Source organism: Prionailurus viverrinus, chromosome D4 (genome assembly GCF_022837055.1).
Source record: "Prionailurus viverrinus isolate Anna chromosome D4, UM_Priviv_1.0, whole genome shotgun sequence".
Lineage (NCBI taxonomy): Eukaryota > Metazoa > Chordata > Mammalia > Carnivora > Felidae > Prionailurus > Prionailurus viverrinus.
In genome coordinates this window covers 55,948,276-55,968,926 of record NC_062573.1, presented here as the reverse complement: position 1 = coordinate 55,968,926, position 20,651 = coordinate 55,948,276, and the positions used below count along the sequence as shown (strand labels likewise).

The 20,651-nt window shown below is 38.4% G+C and overlaps 1 protein-coding gene across 1 annotated transcript in view; it reads left to right on the top strand.

Annotated features, from left to right (window-relative positions):
• Positions 1-2,104: 2,104 nt before the first annotated feature.
• Positions 2,105-20,651, top strand: part of UHRF2 (ubiquitin like with PHD and ring finger domains 2) — an 87,905-nt gene continuing 69,358 nt past the window's right edge. The window contains exons 1-2 of the mRNA XM_047829624.1: positions 2,105-2,677; positions 9,198-9,431. Of these exons, the coding sequence (XP_047685580.1) occupies positions 2,525-2,677; positions 9,198-9,431 (387 nt within the window). The 5' untranslated portion in view covers positions 2,105-2,524. The remainder of the gene's footprint in view (positions 2,678-9,197; positions 9,432-20,651) is intronic.

Here is a 20,651-nt window from a genome sequence, read left to right as displayed (position 1 = left end):
ATGGGGCCCACAAAACCTACTGCTTTGAATGCTAATCTTCACACTCTGCCCTTCTCTATTTAGTCAACCTTTCTCTGATATGCGATCTCTTCTGACTTGTAAAAATTCATACCCTCAGTCTGTGCTTATGCACTCTCCCCTCTTTGGGCATTCTCTGCTTATCTAAATCCTCTCCATAATAATAGCATGAAAATAATTTATTGTGTACTACCAATGAATGGGTACTACATTAAACACTATATATTCATTAAATGTTGTAAGCACTATTTTACACTGAGGAAATTAAATAATTTGTCCAAGATCACATTTGAAGTAAATGTCAACACTAGGATTATAATTCAGATCTATCTCAACCCATGAGTTGAACATTTAAATTCTGTCCCCATTACAATATAACATCTAACTCAGGTCAAGCTGTACCCCATCCTTACACTCTAGTGTAAGTGTAGTCCTCCTTCTCTCATTGCTAATTACTGCTTAAACTGACAGCAAACTATTTTATGCTAAATGATTCTTTAGTATTTTCATTTTTCTAAATCTTACCTAAACTAGGTTGTAAATTCTCTGTACACAGAGAATTAAAGAAACTCTTAACATGCCTCCACAAGGGTATAGCATATTCTTTTAAAAAAAAAAAAACAAAACTTAATGTTTATTTTTGAGAGTCAGAGTGTGAGCAGGAGAAGGGCAGAGAGGGAGTAGGACACAGAATCTGAAGCAGGCTCCAGGCTCTAAGCTGTCAGCACAGAGCCTGACACCTGCCCAAATCCTACAAACCATGGGATCATGACTTGAGCCATGCAGGTGCCCCTAGCATATTCTTTTCATAGCAAATAGCTATCCCTTATTGAGGCAGGTTAGAAGTGTGCTTTACATATCTCCATCATCTCATTTACACATAGAATGAATATTCAATATTTGCTTTACTTAAATCAGGAGCAGACAAGATGAATTATATTTAGAGGATATAAGTGAATGTAAAATTTTCAGCAAGAGCAGACACCCAAAATATGTGTATGTATTCCATTTTTTGTGTCTCTTCTATGTTGGGTCATCCTTTTTTAATGTTACTTCTGGACTTCTCTGTACTTGTAATTATTTGAATTGGTTATTACAAAAATGCTGCTCTGCCTTTATGGTAATAATTAGCATCAGACTGAATATTCAAGTTACGGATTTTGGCAAATATAAAGTCCAAATCTTGTTTATATATATATAAACATGTGTATATATATATATACACATACATATATTATTTTATACCTATATCTCTAAAGTATTTCTGCTTTCATATGCTCTTTTCCTTCTTATGAAAGCATTTTCGTTTTAAATAAACCCACTGTTAAGCAATGCTGCGATAGGCCTATTCCTGAGAATTTACTCCTGGTAGGATCTTGGGAGTTTTTTCCTCTGAGGGGTGTAGTTCCTCATCCTTTGTTAAGTGTTTTCCATGACCCCTTCATCCCTTAGGTCAAAAGCGCACCAATAAGGAAGGTTCACAAACAACGTCCTGGAGAGCGGCCCACCGGGCGGCGACACCAACACGTCTGTGGCCAGAGGTCCAGGTGTGAGCTCATTGGATGGGAGAGATAGCAGCTGGACCAGCGGCCTGCGGAACTGAAGCCGCCCAGCTGTGGAAAACCCAGGAAGCAGGTTTCCACGCGAAGGCAGCATTCGGGCCCGGCGGGAAGTTAGCGAAGCAGGATCCTGGGTCCTTTCCTGGGCAGCGGGCCCCGCCAGGCCCCATTGGGGGCAGTGTCCCGCCGAGCGCGGTGGGACAGGCTCACTTCCTTGTGTGCTTTCTCAGAAATCTAGGCCGTGCCCGCCCGCACCCCCATTTTCATGATCATACAAGTGGACGCCAGAGTTTATTTTGGACATGTTTTTGAGATCACAGAAGCCGTATCCACTAGACCTGAGGAATTGCTCAGTCCCAAAACCGGTACTAAGCCGGGAACCCCTGTGGTAGGCTTTGTAACGGCCCGAAACCTAAAGGCTAGAGGGCGTGTTCAGGGCCCAGGTGCAGGCTTAGAGACAAGTAACTGCTCTCGGTAGCCCCGCCCCTCAGCCCGCCCTCCCCGCACCCGCCCATCTTAGTTCTCTCTGGTCTGTAGCTTCTTCCCTCGCTGCTTCCTCTTTAAGGCGGAACCGGGCGTCGATCTCGCGAGATCCGGGTTGGCGCCGTGACCTCCATGTGGGAGCTAGAGCTCTCTTTAAGTAAACACTCCGCGCGGCGCAGACAAGGCTTCTTCCTATTTGTGAGGCGGCGGTTGCGGTAGTGGCGTACCCTGCGACTGGTTCCGGTTTCCTTTCCTTCTCGGCTCCGCTGGGCGGGCGTGAGGTCTAGCAGTCACCGCCGCCAGTGGGGCCCAGCGTCTGGTCGGTTTCCTTCGTTTGTGCGCGCGCTCGCCCGCCACCCGCAGAGAGCCGGAGCCTCTGGGGAAGCCGCACGGGCCGGGCGGGGCGCGGCGTCCGAAGAGCAGGGGGAGACAAAGCCGGGCCAGCCCCCTTTCCCGAAGCCAAGATGTGGATCCAGGTTCGCACCATCGACGGCTCCCAGACGCGCACCATTGAGGACGTGTCTCGCAAAGCCACAATTGAGGAGCTGCGCGAACGGGTGTGGGCGCTCTTCGACGTGCGGCCCGAGTGCCAGCGCCTGTTCTACCGGGGCAAGCAGGTGAGGCGTGCCCACTGCACCCTCTCGGGAAGCCCGGGGTGAGGGCTGCAGGGCGCCTCCAAAACGCGTGGGCTCGGCGGGCCGGAGGGCTTGGTTCGCAGCGCGTGTAGAGAGCACCTGGCTCCTCCTGGGTTGGGCAACTCGTGAGGCTCATAGCGCATGCCCAGGGCCTGCCGAGGGGGTGCAGCGGGTCCCTACCAGCTCGTTGTGGAAGTGCGCCCGGAGGGGTGAGAGGAGGGGACGCCCAGAGCGCAGAGACCTCACCCCTCTTTCTCAGCTGGGCAAGAGCAGCTCGCAGCAGAGCCCGCTAGAGCGTCTGGGTTCCCTCGCTTCCCGCGCTCAGTGGGGTCCGGCGCCCCTGGAGGCGGGGAGGGCAGCTGGCTCTGGCGGCCATGCCACGGTGCGGGTGGGGAGGGCTGAGCCGGCTAACGGCTCGCAGTGCTTCCGCGGCTCGCAGATAGGAGACGGGAAACTTAAAAATCGCTTCCTCTTTGGCACAAGATCCCTAGTTCTGCCTCCTCGCTGTGAAGGGTTTTGAACACACTGAAAATTCGAAGGTTTTCCAAAACTTCTGGCTCCCTTCCTTCACCTTCTCTTCTAAAATTGAAATCTTGTCTTGAAGATTGGAGACTTGGGCTGAAGGAGCGAGCTCTTGATGTAATTCGGAATCGGGTTTAAGCTGCCAGGTATAGGCAAGGGGGATTATTTTCAGAGTGGAAAAGAGTACGAAAGGCTGTTTTATTCTTCCTGTTCTCACCTTCTAATGTCCCCCTCACCCAAGCTTTTAACACTGCAACTGGAGCATAACCAGCGGTACGTACAAGGCTGAAAGTGGTATTGGCAGTGAGTGAGGGTGTTTGTGGGTGTCTCTAGTAGTTACATGCATGGTATGGCCCTGCCCTGACCTATTGAATATTTTACCTATACCAGAGGTCTCTCATGGTCTATACCTAGAGGCAGGTCTCTATTTTGTCTTTGCCTTATTATTATTTTTTAATTCACTAAAAAAGGTGGCATTCTCCAGTTGGGTAGACCACAGTTTGGCTCCAGTTCTGTGGTTTGGAATAAATGTAGCTTGTTGATTTGGTGGAAGTAACGTTTTTTTTGTTTTGTTTTGTTTTTATTTTTTTATTATTTTTTTTTATTTTTGAGAGAGACAGAATGCGAGTGGGTTGGGGCAGAGAGAGAGGGAGGCACAGACTCCGAAGCAGGCTCCAGATTCTGAGCTGTCAGCACAGACCCTGACACGGGGCTCGAACTCTGGAGCTGTGAGATCAGGACCTGAGGTGAAGTCGGCCACCCAACCTACTGAGCCACCCAGGCACCCCAACGTTTTCCTATAGCCACAAAGGATTTGAAAGGAATATTTTTCTTCTCTTCATAGGTTTAGCTTCAAACACTACCCAGAAATTTCAGAGTAACAAGATTATGCTCAGAGAAAGTGCCAAGGTTATTTTAATTTGTTTTTATTTTTAATTTATTTTAATTTTTTTTTAATGTCTACTTATTATTGAAAGAGCATGAGCAGGGGAGGGGCAGAGAAGGGGAAGCACAGAATCTGAAGCAGGCTCCAGGCCCTGAGTTGTCCGCACACAGCCGGATGAGGGCTCGAACTCACAAAACCGCGAGATGGTGACCTGTGCCACCCAGGCGCCCCTATTTTGTTTCCAAATAAGTGGTAGCATCTTTCATATGTGTTTGCAGCTCTTTTATGTCGATCATTTACTGTTTGACTTGTAAAACACATGTTCAATTTTTAGTTGTAAATCTTGCTTTTGAAATCGTGTATGTTAAACCCCATGTAGCTTTATATTGCTGTACCTCCAGTGATCCCTTTTTTATCTTTTGGTCAAAGATGAAAATTAGGTTATCAAGTCTTCTGAGTTTTATTTTCTAGGTAGGTATAATAGTACATGAATTCTGGGATACTTAGGTGACTTCAGCACAAGAGAGAAATGAAGCATGAGAATATATTCCTGGGCAACACACCTAAAGTCTAATTATCAAATATGCAAAAAGAGAACCTGCACATGGCTGCCTTGAGGAAAAAGTAGAAATAGAGTTACATTTAGGTCAACAAAGTAGACTTCCAGTAAACCAGGAAGTCAGTTCCAGGTTTAGGGAAAAACTGTTCAGGGTAATTATCCTTTTGTACTTCTTCCCCCAGGACTCTTAACTCACTACTTTGATTTCTTCAGCTCGGTGATAAAGCAGTAGGGATGAGGAATGGACCTTCGGTGCCCCATTGAGTTGAAGACAGAAGGATGACACTGCTCTCTTTTGTTTACTTCTCTGTGAGCTAAGTAGCCATGGCAGTGATTATTATCTCTTTGGAGTTCACAGTGCATGGAGAGAGTAGTATGTCTATAGCAGACAACTACTGGATTGGCATCACAGGGCTTTCTCTCACTTGTAAACTGCCTTTGTGCTTATCAGAAAAAGGCACCCCTTACTACATAGTGAGAAAAAAAGTCATAGATAAATTTATGGTGTCTGTGATGTAAGTGGTACCCTTTCTCCCTTATTCCCCACCCCTTTTTGTTAGGATTGTTACTTATAGTCTTTGGTATATATCACTTGTGGATATTTATTATAGATGCTCAGCTCACCCCAGAATTGCAAGTGGTTGAATATAACAAGACCGCATGGGAGATTCTCATGACCACCAGAGTTGAAAAATAGTCGGTCTCCTAATTTCTTACTCTTCAAAGTATGGTCCCTGAATCAGCAGGACCTGCAGCCTTAGCTTCACCTGGGAGCCTCACGCTACACCTATCGAAGTAGAATCCATATTTTTAATAAGGTCCCGGGTGATCTCTATGCAAATTAAATTTGAGAAGCAGAGTAATTGATTCCACTTTTGTGGGTCAAAATAGCAATTCTGGGCTGTGAGTTCTGGTTAGAGTAGGGTAACCTCACTTGGACATTATTCTGGGAGTTTGAGTGTGCATCCTGGGGATTGGGTCTTTAGGGAAGAGTTAGGTTGATGGATCTCTAAATATTTTGAAAATCCGGAGCTTTCCTACTTTTAAAGGAATTTGTTCCCTCCTCTTTTTTTCATTTGTATCACTGTAGATGGGACATGAACCAAAGCTGAAGAAAAACGGAGTAGTTGCTTTTGCCCCTAGATTCTGTTTTCACATGGATTACAAAGTAAAAGTTTTTGCCTATTTAAAGGGGAAAGAGAATGTGTATGTCATATTTATATTATATATGTGATGGGAAAGATACATAAAAGTTGTCAACCTCATGCCCTCTGCCTGCATTCTTTATCAGTAACCCCTTTGGAATGAATTCTCCTCCCCTGACTTCTCAGCAATTGTCAGTTGGTGTTTGCTTCCTAGTTTTCCCTTGCATCACTTTTCTAGTTCTTACTGTTACCTAGAATTTCTGACTTCAACCCAATACAAATTGAAGACTGCAGTCTGGCAAAAAAACACAAAAAACAATAATAAAAAAATTCTAGGGCCATTCCTGCCTTTCTAGTATTCTAAGACTGTGCCCCTGTCTTCTAGGATGGCAGTTGGAAACATTTTCAGCTATGAGACATTGATGGACTATAGTTACATGCCTGAAACGCATAGGTGTTTATAATTTCTAAGTGACTCAGTCTCTTTCTTACAGTATGATATAAATGACAGTGATTCCAGTCTGCACTTTCATTAATTTGGGGGCACTTCACTACTTTTCAAGTAACATTCATTCCAACATTATTCACAATAGCCTAGCTGTGTGGAAGTTACTATGCAATGGCTGGTAATCACTTTTTTTTGAAAACTGAATACCTATGAATTAGGGAAGGAGTAGATAATGTGGGTAAAAGTGACTCTCCTAGCAAGCATGAATAATGGAAGGAAAAGTTACATGTTAATGTAAACCTAACTTCTATTATAGGGCTTCATTCCTTGATATGCTTCGTGTTTTACTACACACATTGCTTTTCCTTTCAAACGAAATCCCATTTGAAGCAGCTTATGTTATTTGGACCAATCACTTGGTAGAAACTAGTCAGAGGTATTGAATATGAGAATGTCCCCACTATCGCTCTGACTCTTGTGCCTCAGATTTCAATGGAAAAATGTTTATGGAAGCACTTTGGATTTCCAGTTATTTTACTGCCTTCACAGCTCTCTTCATTTTAGGAAATGTCCTTCCAGTTAATTTGCATGTACTGTACTGTTTTGGTTTGGTTTGCATGCCCTATAAATGTTAACAGAGTTTTTATTTTCTGCTTTGAACACTGTCATAATGTGCAATAGCTGTATGTTTGATCACATTGTAGTTACTTAACTATTCCAGAACTAGTATGTTCTCACCTTTTTGGGGGGAAAGGAGTATTGGAGAATGTCAAATGAAGGTGTGAATGTATAGTTCTTTTGCCCCTTGAGTTTGTTTTCTCCAGGAATTCAGGATTAGAGGAAGTTGTTGTTTGCTAATATTGCTTACCTTATTTATTTTTTATTTTTTTATTTTTTCAATATATGAAGTTTATTGTCAAATTGGTTTCCATACAACACCCAGTGCTCATCCCAAAAGGTGCCCTCCTCAATACCCATCACCCACCCTCCCCTCCCTCCCACCCCCCATCAACCCTCCGTTTGTTCTCAGTTTTTAACAGTCTCTTATGCTTTGGCTCTCTCCCACTCTAACCTCTTTTTTTTTTTTTTTTTTTCCCTTCCCCTCCCCCATGGGTTTCTGTTAAGTTTCTCAGGGTCCACATAAGAGTGAAAACATATGGTATCTGTCTTTCTCTGTATGGCTTATTTCACTTAGCATCACACTCTCCAGTTCCATCCACGTTGTTACAAAGGGCCATATTTCATTCTTTCTCATTGCCACGTAGTACTCCATTGTGTATATAAACCACAATTTCTTTATCCATTCATCAGTTGATGGACATTTAGGCTCTTTCCATAATTTGGCTATTGTTGAGAGGGCTGCTATAAACATTGGGGTACAAGTGCCCCTATGCATCAGTACTCCTTTGCTTACCTTATTTAAAAGCAAAACAATCTCTAATCCCTATAAGGACTTATCTGCTTATTGACCTGAGAGACTCCTTAGGCTTATTTGGAATAAGCATGTTAACTAACCTGTGAGATGGTATCTAATTCCCCCCTGGGAAATTTGTGAATTTTTTGATCCCATATTGTAGTTAAAACTGTGAACATCTGTAATGTGCAGGATTGTGCTAGATGTGTTTTGGGACCACTTGAATTAAAATTACTCATCTAGTACATTTAGTAAGTCTATCAATATTTATGGACAAACTTTCATTCTTTGGTGGATTTTGGAAATATGGCTTTATTGTGTTAGGGAGTTGAGGATTGGTGACAGGAATGATATACAAAGAGGGGGAAATGAATAGTGATTAAATTAGTAATGTTTCTGGGGAAATGATAGTTTTGATATTTATGGAGTTTGGTTTTATTACTGTATCATGGTGAAATAGCCGATTGATTTTATAAAGAAACAAAATGGAGACTTTTAGTTTTCGAGGGTTTCTGTAACAAAGTACTAAAACTTACGTGGCTTAAAACGATAGAAATTTATTGTCTTCTATTTCCAGAGGCTATGAGTCTGAAATCAAAATATCATCAGGGTCATGTTCCCTGGTTCTAATAGAGAATCCTTGTTTCCTTCAGCTTCTAGTGTTTGCCAGCAATCCATTGTTAAGTTCCTTGGCTTGTAGGTGCATTGCTCCATTCAGGTGGCTGCCTCCACATCTTCCTTCTGTGTTTGTTTCTGTGTTCCAAATTTAAACTTTTTATGAGGATGTCAATTACAGTGGTTTAGGGCCCACTCATATGACCTAATTTTAATTGATTACTTCTGTAAAGATCCTGTTTCCAAATAAAGTCACATACTGAGATATTTGGGATTAGGACTTCCGCAAATTGGGGAGGTGGGCAAGGTCTCTACCAAAATATGGGTAAGTTGCAAGATAATTTATTCACTATTCATCCTGGAAGACTTTTTATGATACAACTTGACAACCTTTACAAATAGAGAACTTTAGGCAAGTGGAATACCATGAACAATAATTGTAATTATTCAATTTTTTTTTTGATTTAAAAAAAAATTACAGTGCTTCAGAAACAAAATTTTTAACTTAATGTCTTTATGAACACAAGATCATAAAACCTCTTACTTTCAAAATTCACCTTCCTTTCTTACAGTGGATTCAGATACTGTTAATTAAAATAAATAAGACCTGGTGAGAAATCTAGAGTTTTTCTGCCTGGGTGTTGAAGTCACAGAAGCAATGGTACATTCTTGGTTTCAGTGGCTATCTGTCTTCCTGATAGGTAATACAGAATGATTCTTAAGAATTTATTGAGGTCCTGAGAAGATGCTGACATCAGAGGCCATAAAGTAGTAGGAATGGTTTTAAGTTCACTAAATTGCATTGCTATGAATTTTGTTTTAATAATTTGGCTAGGACATTTGAGAAACTAAAGATGTAGAAAGATCAAATTTTGAGAGAAGCATTTTAATCTTTTTTATTCTTTTTTTCTAGTTGGAAAATGGATATACTTTATTTGACTATGATGTTGGACTGAATGACATAATTCAGCTACTAGTTCGCCCAGACCCTGATCTTCCTAGCACATCTAAACAGACTGATGTACAGGCCAAACCCTGTTCTAATAGCCCACCTAAAGTAAAGAAAACCCCAAGGGTGGGACTTTCTGGTCAGCCGTCTACATCAACTTGTGATTTTCTTATTGATCCTGGCATTGGGCTATATAAGGTATGTTGTCTTCTTTAGACTTCATAGTTGTGAGAATACAGATGTCTGTTCTCTTTAGAATGTTTCAAATGGCAATCAATCTTCACTTATTTGCAAGTAAAGACTGAGCTGTTGATACTTTAACTTTTAAAAGTAGTCTTTAAAAATTGTGAAGTATATAGATAAATGTATATAAAATGTATAAGTACAGTTTAAAGAATATAAAACAAAAACCTGTGTAATTGCAGTGAGGTTAAGTAGAATAATGCCAGTTCCTTTTTAAAGCCTTCTGTGTGCCTCTCCCAGAACATATCTCCCTCTTATCTGAAGAGGTAAACTATCATGATCATTTTGTATTGTTTTTCTTTAGTGTTACTACTTATGTTATCTCTAAAAAAATGATTTGCTTTGCCTATATTTGAAGTCTGTCTAATGGAATTCTACTTTTTCACAGCTTTGATTCTCATGCATATAGTTGTATTTTACTTTTCATGATTACATTATTAACATGCTACAGTATATTTAATCCATGATTAATAGATACATTTGGGCTTTTCCCAGTTTCAGCTATTTTGAACTTTTGTGTATCTAGGTGCACATGTTCTAGAATTTCATTAGGAATTTTTGTCTAGAAATAGTGCTCGTTCACTCACAGGATGCTGCATAACTGCTGTCTACTGTGTTCCATTGGTCTGCTTGTGTATTTCTGTGCTTATACTATTCTAAGTACTAGTAGCCTAGTAGACTGTTACCTCCCTACCCCCCATCTCCCAGATCTATTCCTATTCAAGGGTGTCTTGCTTAACACTTGCATGTAAGAATTTTAAAATTAGTTTGCCAAAACTCTGCAGATAAATAATATGGGATTTTGATGGGAACTGAATCTATAGAGTAACTTGGAGAATTGACCTTCATTCTTGAACATAATGTCTCCATCAACTTCGATCTTTACCTCATTATCAGTTTTCTCTATATATCTTATTCTAATAGCTGCATTTTTAAATGCTATTATAAATGGTTATCTTTTGGGGCGCCTGGGTGGCGCAGTCGGTTAAGCATCCGACTTCATCCAGGTCACGATCTCGCGGTCTGTGAGTTCGAGCCCCGCGTCGGGCTCTGGGCTGATGATGGCTCAGAGCCTGGAGCCTGTTTCCGATTCTGTGTCTCCCTCTCTCTCTGCCCCTCCCCCGTTCATGCTCTGTCTCTCTCTGTCCCAAAAATAAACATTGAAAAAAAATTAAAAAAAAATAAAAATAAAAATAAATGGTTATCTTTTAAAATTGTGATTTGTTTGCATACATATGGAAGTGCAATTGATAATATTTATTGACCCTTGTATCTACCAACTTTTTCAAATTCTAATAAATTTTGTAGAAATAATTGACAGTTTTGCTTCATCCTTTTCTATCCTTAAAACTATTTTTCTTCATTCATACTGGTTGGGACAAATTGGGACCTAGACTCAATTTTTTAGAGCATTTTTAAGGCGAAAATTTAAAAAATTGGTAGCTGAAATAAATTATTTAAGAAAATGCAAATAGAGATAATTTTTGATCTAAGGAGAAATGCAGAAAGTCCATATGTATATAGAATCAAGAAAACCCACCAAGACCTGTATCTCCAAAGTACCTGGTCTAGATGGCTACACTGATAAATTACCTTAAACCTCTGTTGTATTATCTAAATTGACCCACATCTTAAAAAAAAGGAAAGCTTCCAGTTGCTTTTTTAAATTTAATATAATACTGATTCTAAAACATGACAAAAAGGACACCAGTATCACTACATATTGATGTAAAACCTAAGTTATATTTAGCAAATAAAATTATGATTATATGTTAAAAGAACATAATACCTTGACCAAGTATGGTTTGTCAAGAAGTGGGATAGTTCGTTATTTGGATTTTTTTTTTTTAATAGAAGTTTCAAGTATATAGCTTTATAGTTTGCCACCTAAAATTCAGGTGTACAGCTTTATAATTTGATAACACTACAAGGTGATTGATCACCACGAGTCTAGTTACCTTCTGTTACACAGTTGACCCCCTTCACCCATTTCACCCAACCCGCAATATAGTAATAAAATTCATCATATTAATAAATAAGTGATCTAATCTTAAAAGGGGGGGTCCATTTCTAAATTTTAAAAAGTCCTTGGTAAGTGAAACAAGGGGAGTGGATGAATATTTTAAACCATACTTCATATAATAGTGGGGAAAAGCCAAAAGCCTTCCCATTAAAGACAGGAGCCACAGAAGTCAGTTAATGCTGTTACTTAACGTCTTTCTAGATGATGCAGATAGGCAGGAGAACAACAAAGTGTAATTTTGGAGAAGGCAAAGTTATTTGTGGATATATGGAAAGACTAAGATAAACCTATTAGAATGATGTGAACAGTCAGTAAGGTGGCTCTTTAAATACCAATAGCTTTCCTTGTTACCATCATTTAGTAAAAGAAAAAAAACTTACAATAAGAAAATGTAAAGTCTGGGAATATTAACATGATATGAGCAAGACATATCAATTAAAACTTTTATGGGGGTGCCTGGGTGGCTCAGTCGGTTAAGCATCCAACTTCAGCTCAGGTCATGATCTCACAGCTTGTGAGTTCAAGCCCCGCGTCAGGCTCTGTGCTGACAGCTCAGAGCCTGGAGCCTGCTTCGGATTCTGTGTCCCTCTCGTTCAGCCCCTCACCTGCTTATGCTCTGTCTCTCTCTTTCTAAAAATTAATAAAACATTAAAATAAATAAATTAAAAAAAACTGTTTTATGTAGTACTCAAAATTTAGACAGAATTATTAATATTGAAAGTCCCCTTTTGGAGATTTCATCCCTCTGAGTAACCAGTATTTTCTATGTTTTTTTCTAAATAAATTTGTTATTTTAGGACAATTTTAGATTTGTAGCATAATTGGGAAGATACTAGAATTTTCCATATATTACACACCTGGTTTGCCCTGTTAACTTTAGCATTTTACATTAATGATACTATGGTACATTAGTTATAATTAATGAACCCTGTCTCCTTAGCTTTTATCTAATGTCCTTTTTCTATTCCAGAATCCCATCTAGGGTAGCATATTTACATTAGTGCAATAGAAAATGGTTGTTGAATTTCCTTAGGTTCCTCTTGGCTGTGACAGTTTTTCAGACTTTTCTTTTTGATGACCTTGACAGTTTTGAGGAGTACTGGTCAGATACTTTGTAAAATACCCTTCTATTAGTATTCATCTTGTTTTCCTCATCATTAGACTGGATTTACATATTTTTGGAGGAAGACCACAGAAGTATAGTGCTATTTTCATCACATCCTATGTAGGGCACAAGCTATCAGCATTCTATTTGCTAATTATAGCTTGGGTTTTTACATCAGTAGTTAAGTTATCCCTGTTGCTATGAACCTTAATTACCTGGCTGAGGTAACATTTGTCAAGTTTCTTCACTGTGAAGTTATTCTTCCCCTACCCCTTTTTCCATGCTGTAGTCTTTGAGATGAAGTCCCTACCTGTAGCCCAAATTTAAGGAGGGAGTTATGAACTCTACTTCATGAAGGGTAGATTACCTACAAAATGTATTGGGAATTCTACATGAGAGACTGATCTCTTTTCCCCCATTTATTTTTTGTTAGTCATTTATTCACATCAGTAGGGATATTTTTTTCCACATATCCCTTCAGTATACCTCCATTTTTGTGGGGTTTTTTGTTTTTGTTAAAGCACCTTCTTTCTGGCCCTAGAAGTTGCTCCAGGCTCATCTTAGTTATTTCTGCCCCAGCCCTGGAATCAACCATTTCCTTAAGGAGCCTTGATTCTTTAATTGGGGAATGGTATTAGAAACCAAGATCTGGGACTAGGTATGCTTCTTGCTACTGGAGTATCATTGCTCTTATTACCCTTAGATGCCAGACTAAGGAGGTTTGTGTATGTATGTATAATTCCTGTATATCCATATATCCATAAATATGTATGTAGCCATCTGTATCTATGTTAAGTTTACATTTTGACTCTTTGGCTAAGGGTAACAGTTGAGAAGCTGCTACATTTCACTTGATAGATTTTGGGCAGTGAAGGTATAGAATTTATTTTCATAGGAGGGCCAGCTTATGTATTGTCCAGGTTAAGCTGTCTAGTCAACTTAAATTCTTTCTGTTTAGCATATTTCTCAGTACCCTTCCATGTCTCCAACCAAATTCAGAAGACCATTATGAGAAACTGCTTTTCTCAGCAGATCTGTGCATTTCATTTTCAGTATTACTACTTTGCCCACTATTTCTAGCACCTAACTTTTTTTAATACATTTTTTTCTTTTTCTTCTTTTTTTTTCTTTTTAAAGAGGATTTTATGTACAGGACACAGGAGTATTTTTTGTCTGTTTTTTTTTTTTTTTTTTTTTTTTTTTTTTTTTTTTTTTTTAAAGCTTTACATCCAGTGTGGGGCTTGAGTAATGGCCCTGAGATCAAGAGTCATATGCTCTACTGACTTGAGCTGGTCAATCACCCCTCATGTACCTAACTTTTTAAACAACTCTTATATTTCATGTTAATATATAGCGTAGAGGTTAAGGTATTCAGTTTTGTCATCAGACTTGCTTTCAAATTCCAGTTCAGCTGCTTCCCAGTGGTACAAATGTGGCAAGTTTTACATGGTCTCCCTTTCCTCATTTAGGAAACACATGAAACACACATGCAAGCTGGAACTTAAACTCTCAAAAGGCTGTTATTTGTAATGTTTAGTCAAAGCTGCATTTAACTTACTAGTTGAAGAGAGTAACAGATTTATTTGCTTTTTTCATTAAGCTTAGTAATTGTCATAGGTATTTGAAATTTTCACTGATTTTTTTTTTTTTTGACGTAGAAGTGCTTATTTCTGGGTAATTCATTCATCGAATAAATGGTTATCTAGTATATATTTGTACTAGATACTAGAGATGCAAGGATAAACAAATGATATTGCCCCCTGTTTTCATGGAATGTTGTTAGCTATTAAAACTTATCTTTGGCTAACCTGAAAACTCTTAGAAGCTGCTACCTTTAAATTGGTTTGTTTTGAATATTTTCCTTTAAGCAAGTCTCATCAAAATTAAATTGTTCCTAGCTCAGTAAAATTGGGAGGGTTTTTTTGCCATTGTCTTGAATTACTGCTTATGTCACTTTTGCTTTGCAAAGATTTTCCTTTCATAGACATAGGACTGTCTGTATTTAAAATTGCTTTATGGATGAGCAAACAGATTTGGGGCTTTCCTTCTTGCCTAAACTTTTCTTTGGACCTCAAGTGGATACAAAAAAATGCATTTTCAAGTTAGTATCTCAAAAGTGGCATAGGTAAACATTTAAACTTAATACATGAAGATAAAATTTTAATCTGAAATTCTTACCCACCGTCATTCTTGTTTCGCCCTATTTGGTAACGGAGCAACATTTGGTCAGTTTCAGACATCTTTTCATAATGAAACTAGATATCATTATCACACTCAGCCTGTGGAAGATTGTGCAGAGGCTGGGTCCGTCCATTCCCATTGTTTCTGAGAGGTGATTTTCTCAAACAAAGTGGGCTTTTGATACCTAAATAGAGTTTAATTCTGGTTTTTGGATGCAGAAGCTTTGAATGACTCATAGTAGATCCTACTGTTGAAATGACTGTCATCTTGGCCTAAATAACTCTGGAATGATGATGATAATAAGCCCTTTAGAGTTTAGTTAAGTGTGTGGCACTGTTAAATTTTACATATATTCTAATGCTCATTATAGGAAATAAAAGAAAGAGGAAACTTCACAATAATTAGTAAAATTCCTGGATACTTTAGTATTTTCTTTTACATATAGTGCAGCTCTTCTTGATTTTTAACCTTTTGATTATGAAGCGTAATAGACAATACAAAAAAGTAGAGCTTAGTGAAATACTATGAAGTCAATGTCTGTAAATACCACCAAATTAGGAAATATAAAGCAGTCCCCCAGGAACTTCCCAGGGGCCCCCTCTTGATTCTTACTCCCTCCTCCCTAGTTGTAACTAATACCCAAACTTCTAAAAAAATTTTTTTAAATATTTGTTTATTATTGAGGGACAGAGAGAGACAGAGCATGAACATGGGAGAGACAGAGAAAGGGGGGAGACACAGAATCTGAAGCAGGCTCCAGGCTCTGAGCTGTCTGCACAGAGCCTGACGTGGGGGTCGAACTCACAAACCACAAGGTCCTGACCTGAGCTGAAGTTGGACACTTAACTGACTGAGCCACCCAGGCGCCCCACTAATAACCCAAATTTCTATGGTAATTATTTCTTCACTTTTTATTAACTTTATCCTATTGTTACCCTTTAATAACCTCTTAATAACCTTTAACCTATATTTGCATCCCTTATTTTCTTTCTGAACTCTATGTAAATGGAACCACATTGTACTCTGATTTGTAAATTTTAGAAAACAACATGATATAATGAGAGAGTCCCAGAGTCAGAGAAACCTGTGTCAGCTTTATCACAGTTCCCACTTCTAGCTGTGTATCTTCTGAGGACTAGTGTATTTACTTCTGTACCTCGTTGGAAAATAAGAATGACTTTGTATTATAGTTATTAAAGGAGTTAATGAGCATAATTATAAACTGCTAATATCTTTACTAAGAAGACTATGGTATTAAGACTATACTGAGGTTTAATGAGTCTTATAATTGGACATACTGATACTTAGCAGAAGGAGGCAAAGTTGTTTCATTTGTGTCTATGCTAGCTAGGTTGGCGCATCGTGTGGATTTTGTCACCCAATCTCTTAATACACAGCAAAGTATATAAAGATGCTGAAGTGAGGGAGGTTAAGTAATTTGTTCTAGGTTATATCTAGTAGATGTTAGAGACAAACTTAAACCTAGGTTTATCTGCAGAGCTGGTGTGTTTTAAACAGAACATATAAAGTGCTTAGGAGTACACCTGGCATATAGTAAATTTTCTAGTATTTGTTGATATTTCATTTTTTAATGATTTCTCCTTGCCTCCCATACTTCCTTTTTTCTTTTTTTATATCACCTACTTGGATGTGGTAGATTCTTCTCTGAATGTGGCTATGGTTTTTATATTTACATAATTTGTATAATTGGGTTTGTTTTGTTTTTAACTTTATCTCATGACTTTAGCTCAAACACCTCTCCCCCATTAATTTGTTTTCCTGTATCTGTACAAGTTTTGATGTTTTGACCTCTTTGGGGGAGGTACTTGCTGGCTGAGGATAGATTACCTCTTTCTAGATAGACCATAAACAACTTGTCAGTGAGCCCACCTTCCCCTCCCACCCACACCATGGTGATAGGAAGATTTTTATATAAGAATTCCGTTTATTTATTCAGGGTAGAGGTGTTTAGATTTTGTATTTCTTTTTATTTTATTGCAGGATAGTTAACACAGTTATATCAGCTTCACATGTGCAGTATAGTGATTCAACATTCTGTATATTAGTGCTCATCATGATGAGAGTACTCTTTAATCCCCATCACCTGTTTCCCTTTTTTTTTTTTAAGTTTATTTATTTATTTTGAGAGTGCTTGCAGAGGGTGGGATGAGAGAAGGCACCATGCTTGATCTCATGAACCCACAAATGAGATCATGACCTGAGTTGAAATCAAGAGTCTGATGCTTAACCCAGGCACCCCAACCCATCACCTATTTCATCCATCCCCCGCTCACTTCCGGTTTGATAACCACCAGGCTGTTCTCTGTAGTTCAGTCTGTTTCACGGTTTGTCTCTCTTTTTTTTTTTATTCTTTTGTTCATTTGTTTTCTTAAATTCCACATGAGTGAAATCATGGAATTTGCCTTTCTCTGACTGGCATTTAGCATTGTACTCTCTAGCTCCATCCATGTTATTGCAAATAAGTAATAATAAATAAAGGAATGCAAAGATTTCATTCCTTTTTAATGGCTGAATAATACTACATGTGTGTGTCTGTGTGTGTATACACCATGTCTTTATTCATTTATCTATGGATACTTGGGCTACTTCTATAATTTCGCTATTGTAAATAATGGTGGAACATGGGTGAATATAGCCTTTCAAATTAGTGTTTTTGTATCCTTTATAAACACCCAGTAGTGTGCTTTACTGAATAATAAGGTAGTTTTATTTTTAACTTTTTGAGGAACCTCTATACTGTTATCTACAATGGCTGCATCAGTTTGTACTCCCACCAACAGTGCAGGAGGGTTCCCCTTTCTCCACATCCTCACCCACATTGGGTGCTTTTTGTGTTTTTGATTTTAGCCATTTTGACAGGTGTAAGGTAATATCTCCTTGTAGTTTTGATTTGCATTTCCCTGATGATGAGTGATGTTGAGCATCTTTTCACATGTTTGTTGGCCATCTGTATGTCTTCTTTGGAGACATGTCTATTCATGTCATCTGCCCATCTTTTAATTGGATTGTGTGTTTTTTGAGTATTAAATTTGATCAGTTCTTTATATATTTTGGACACTAACCCTTTATTGGATATGTCATTTGCCAATATCTTTTCCCATTCATTAGGTTGCCTTTGAGTTTTGTTGATTGTTTCCTTCACTATGCAGAAGTTTTTTTATTTTAATGTAGTCGCAGTTGTTTATTTTTCCTTTTGTTTCCCTTCCCTGAGTATAGTGATTTATGACAAATCATATGGCCATACTGAGGAGATACTATGGCCAGTGTCGGAGACATTACTGCCTGTGCTCCCTTCTAGGATTTTGATGATTTTAGGTCTCACATTAGAATTTATTTTTGTGTTTGGTGTAAGAAAGTTGTCCAGTGTCATTCTTTTGTATGTGGCTGTCCAGTTCTTCCAACACCATTTGTTGAAGAGACTTTTTCCCATTGGATCTTTATTCTTCCTTTGTCAACAATTAAATGACCATATAATTATGGGTTTATTTCTGGGTTTTCTGTTCTGTTCCATTGACCCATATGTCTGTTTTTGTGTCAGCACCATACTAGGTGTTTTGGGGTTTTTTGTTTTTATTTTTTGATTTGAGAGAGAGTGCAAGCAGGAGAAAGGAGTAGAGGGAGAGACAGCAGATCTTAAGCAGGCTCCATGCTCAGCACAGAGCCTGATGCAGGGCTTGATCCCACGACCCTGGGATCATGACCTAAACTGAAAGTAAGAGTTGAACGTGCAACTCACCGAGCTACCCAGGTGCCCCAGTATCATACTGCTTTAATTATTATCGCTTTTTGTAGTATAACTTGAAATCTGGAATTGTGATACTTCCAGCTTTGTTTTTCTTTTTTCAACATTGCTTTGGCTACTCGAGGTCTTTTTTTGGTTCCATAGACATTTTAAGATTTTTTTTTCTAGTTCTATGAAAAATGCTGTTGGTATTTTGATAGGGATTGTGTTGAATCTGTAGATTGCTTTGGATAGTCTAGACGTTTTAACAGTATTTGTTCTTCTAATTCATGAGCATGGAATGTCTGTCTTTGTGTCTTGAATTTTTTTCATCAGTGTTTTATAGTTTTCAGAGTACAGGTCTTTCACCTCTTTGGTTAAGTTTATTCCTGGATAATTTTATTGTTTGTGGTGCAACTGTAAATGAGATTATTTTCTTTTCTGTTATTTCCTTATTAGTGTATAGAAATGCAATAACAACAAAAAGAAATGCAACAGAGTTCTGTACATTGATTTTGTATCCTATGACTTTACTGAATTCATTTATCACTAACAGTTATTTGGTGGAGTCTTTCAAGTTTTCTGTGTATAGTATGTCATCTGCAAATAATGAGAGTTTGATTTCTTCCTTGCCATTTGGATGCCTTTTTTTTTTAAATTTTTTTTTTTTAACATTTATTTATTTTTGAGACAGAGAGAGACAGAGCATGAACAGGGGAGGGTCAGAGAGAGGGAGACACAGAATCTGAAACAGGCTCCAGGCTCTGAGCTGTCAGCACAGAGCCCAACGCGGGGCTCGAACCCACGGACCGTGAGATCATGACCTGAGCCGAAGTCGGCCGCTTAACCGACTGAGCCACCCAGGCGCCCCCGTTTGGATGCTTTTTATTTATTTGTCTAATTGCTGTAGCTAGGGCTTCCAGTGCTAATTTGAATAAAAGTGTTGAGAGTGAACATCCTTGTCTCGTTCTTGACCTCGGGAACAACTCTGTTTTTCACCATTGAGTGTGTTAGCTGTGGGTTTTTCACATAAGGCCATTATTACTGAAATATGTTTCATCTAGACCTACTTTACAAAGGGTTTTTTATCATAACATATCCTAACTTTTTATCAATCAGTTCTGAATTTGAACTGGATTACCATGAAATCCAAGAAATTACCATGGCAGTATCCTATTTTCATGTTAATCATATTAAGTACCGTCTTCTATACTATATATTCAAAACCTGGGCTTTACCTTTAACTTCTTGCATGCATTTTGACACGTTCAAATTTGACCTAGTTTAGTATGTCCACATAATGTGCAAAAACCTTACTTTTTAATTAAAAGGCATTTTTTCCCCACCCAGGTTATATACATTGTCATATGCTTAATGAAAATTTGTAGATCTTGTTTACAATTATAAGTCTCAGGTTGCTGTACTCAAAGGATGTCCTACCTCTTTGAGATAGTAAGTTCTCTTATGTGTGATGTATAAGCAATGGGAGTATTTTTAGATTTCCTTATGTTTCCTGTTACTATTTCAGTATCCATTGCATGCCACATTTTCTTCTATAATTATGTAGTGCTACATACAATCTTATATTTTGATTTGCTGTGAAAGAATAGTCTCAGTTTATTCTCCCAAGTATGATGGACCTTAACTTTAGTTTTTGTTTTACCTAATGTTGCCTGTAAGAAAGTAAATGTCTTTAAATTTGTCAGTGACTATTGAGGAAGAAAAGCATTTGTGTCCAAATGAATTAATTTATGTAAAATATATCGTGTTTCAGCTCTGATTCTTTCTTATGTCTAGACTGGTTTACCCTTACATCTTTTTCTGTCCTCCTAAACTCTTTGTTCTCATATTATGTCAGATGTTATTATGTCTTTGAAACTTTTCATTTGCTGTTGTATTCATTATTTACAGTACTTTTGGTCAGATACCTCTAATGGCAATGGTTGTTAATATTTTTTGGTTTTGTCTATAGTCTACCTTGTATGTTAGCTTGGTAGTTTGAAACCTTTATATATATACGTATGTATTTTATTTATATGTACATATACATGTATATTTTATTTATTTATTTATTATTTACTTATTTATTTTGAGAGAGAGAGCGACCATGAGCCAGGGAGGTAC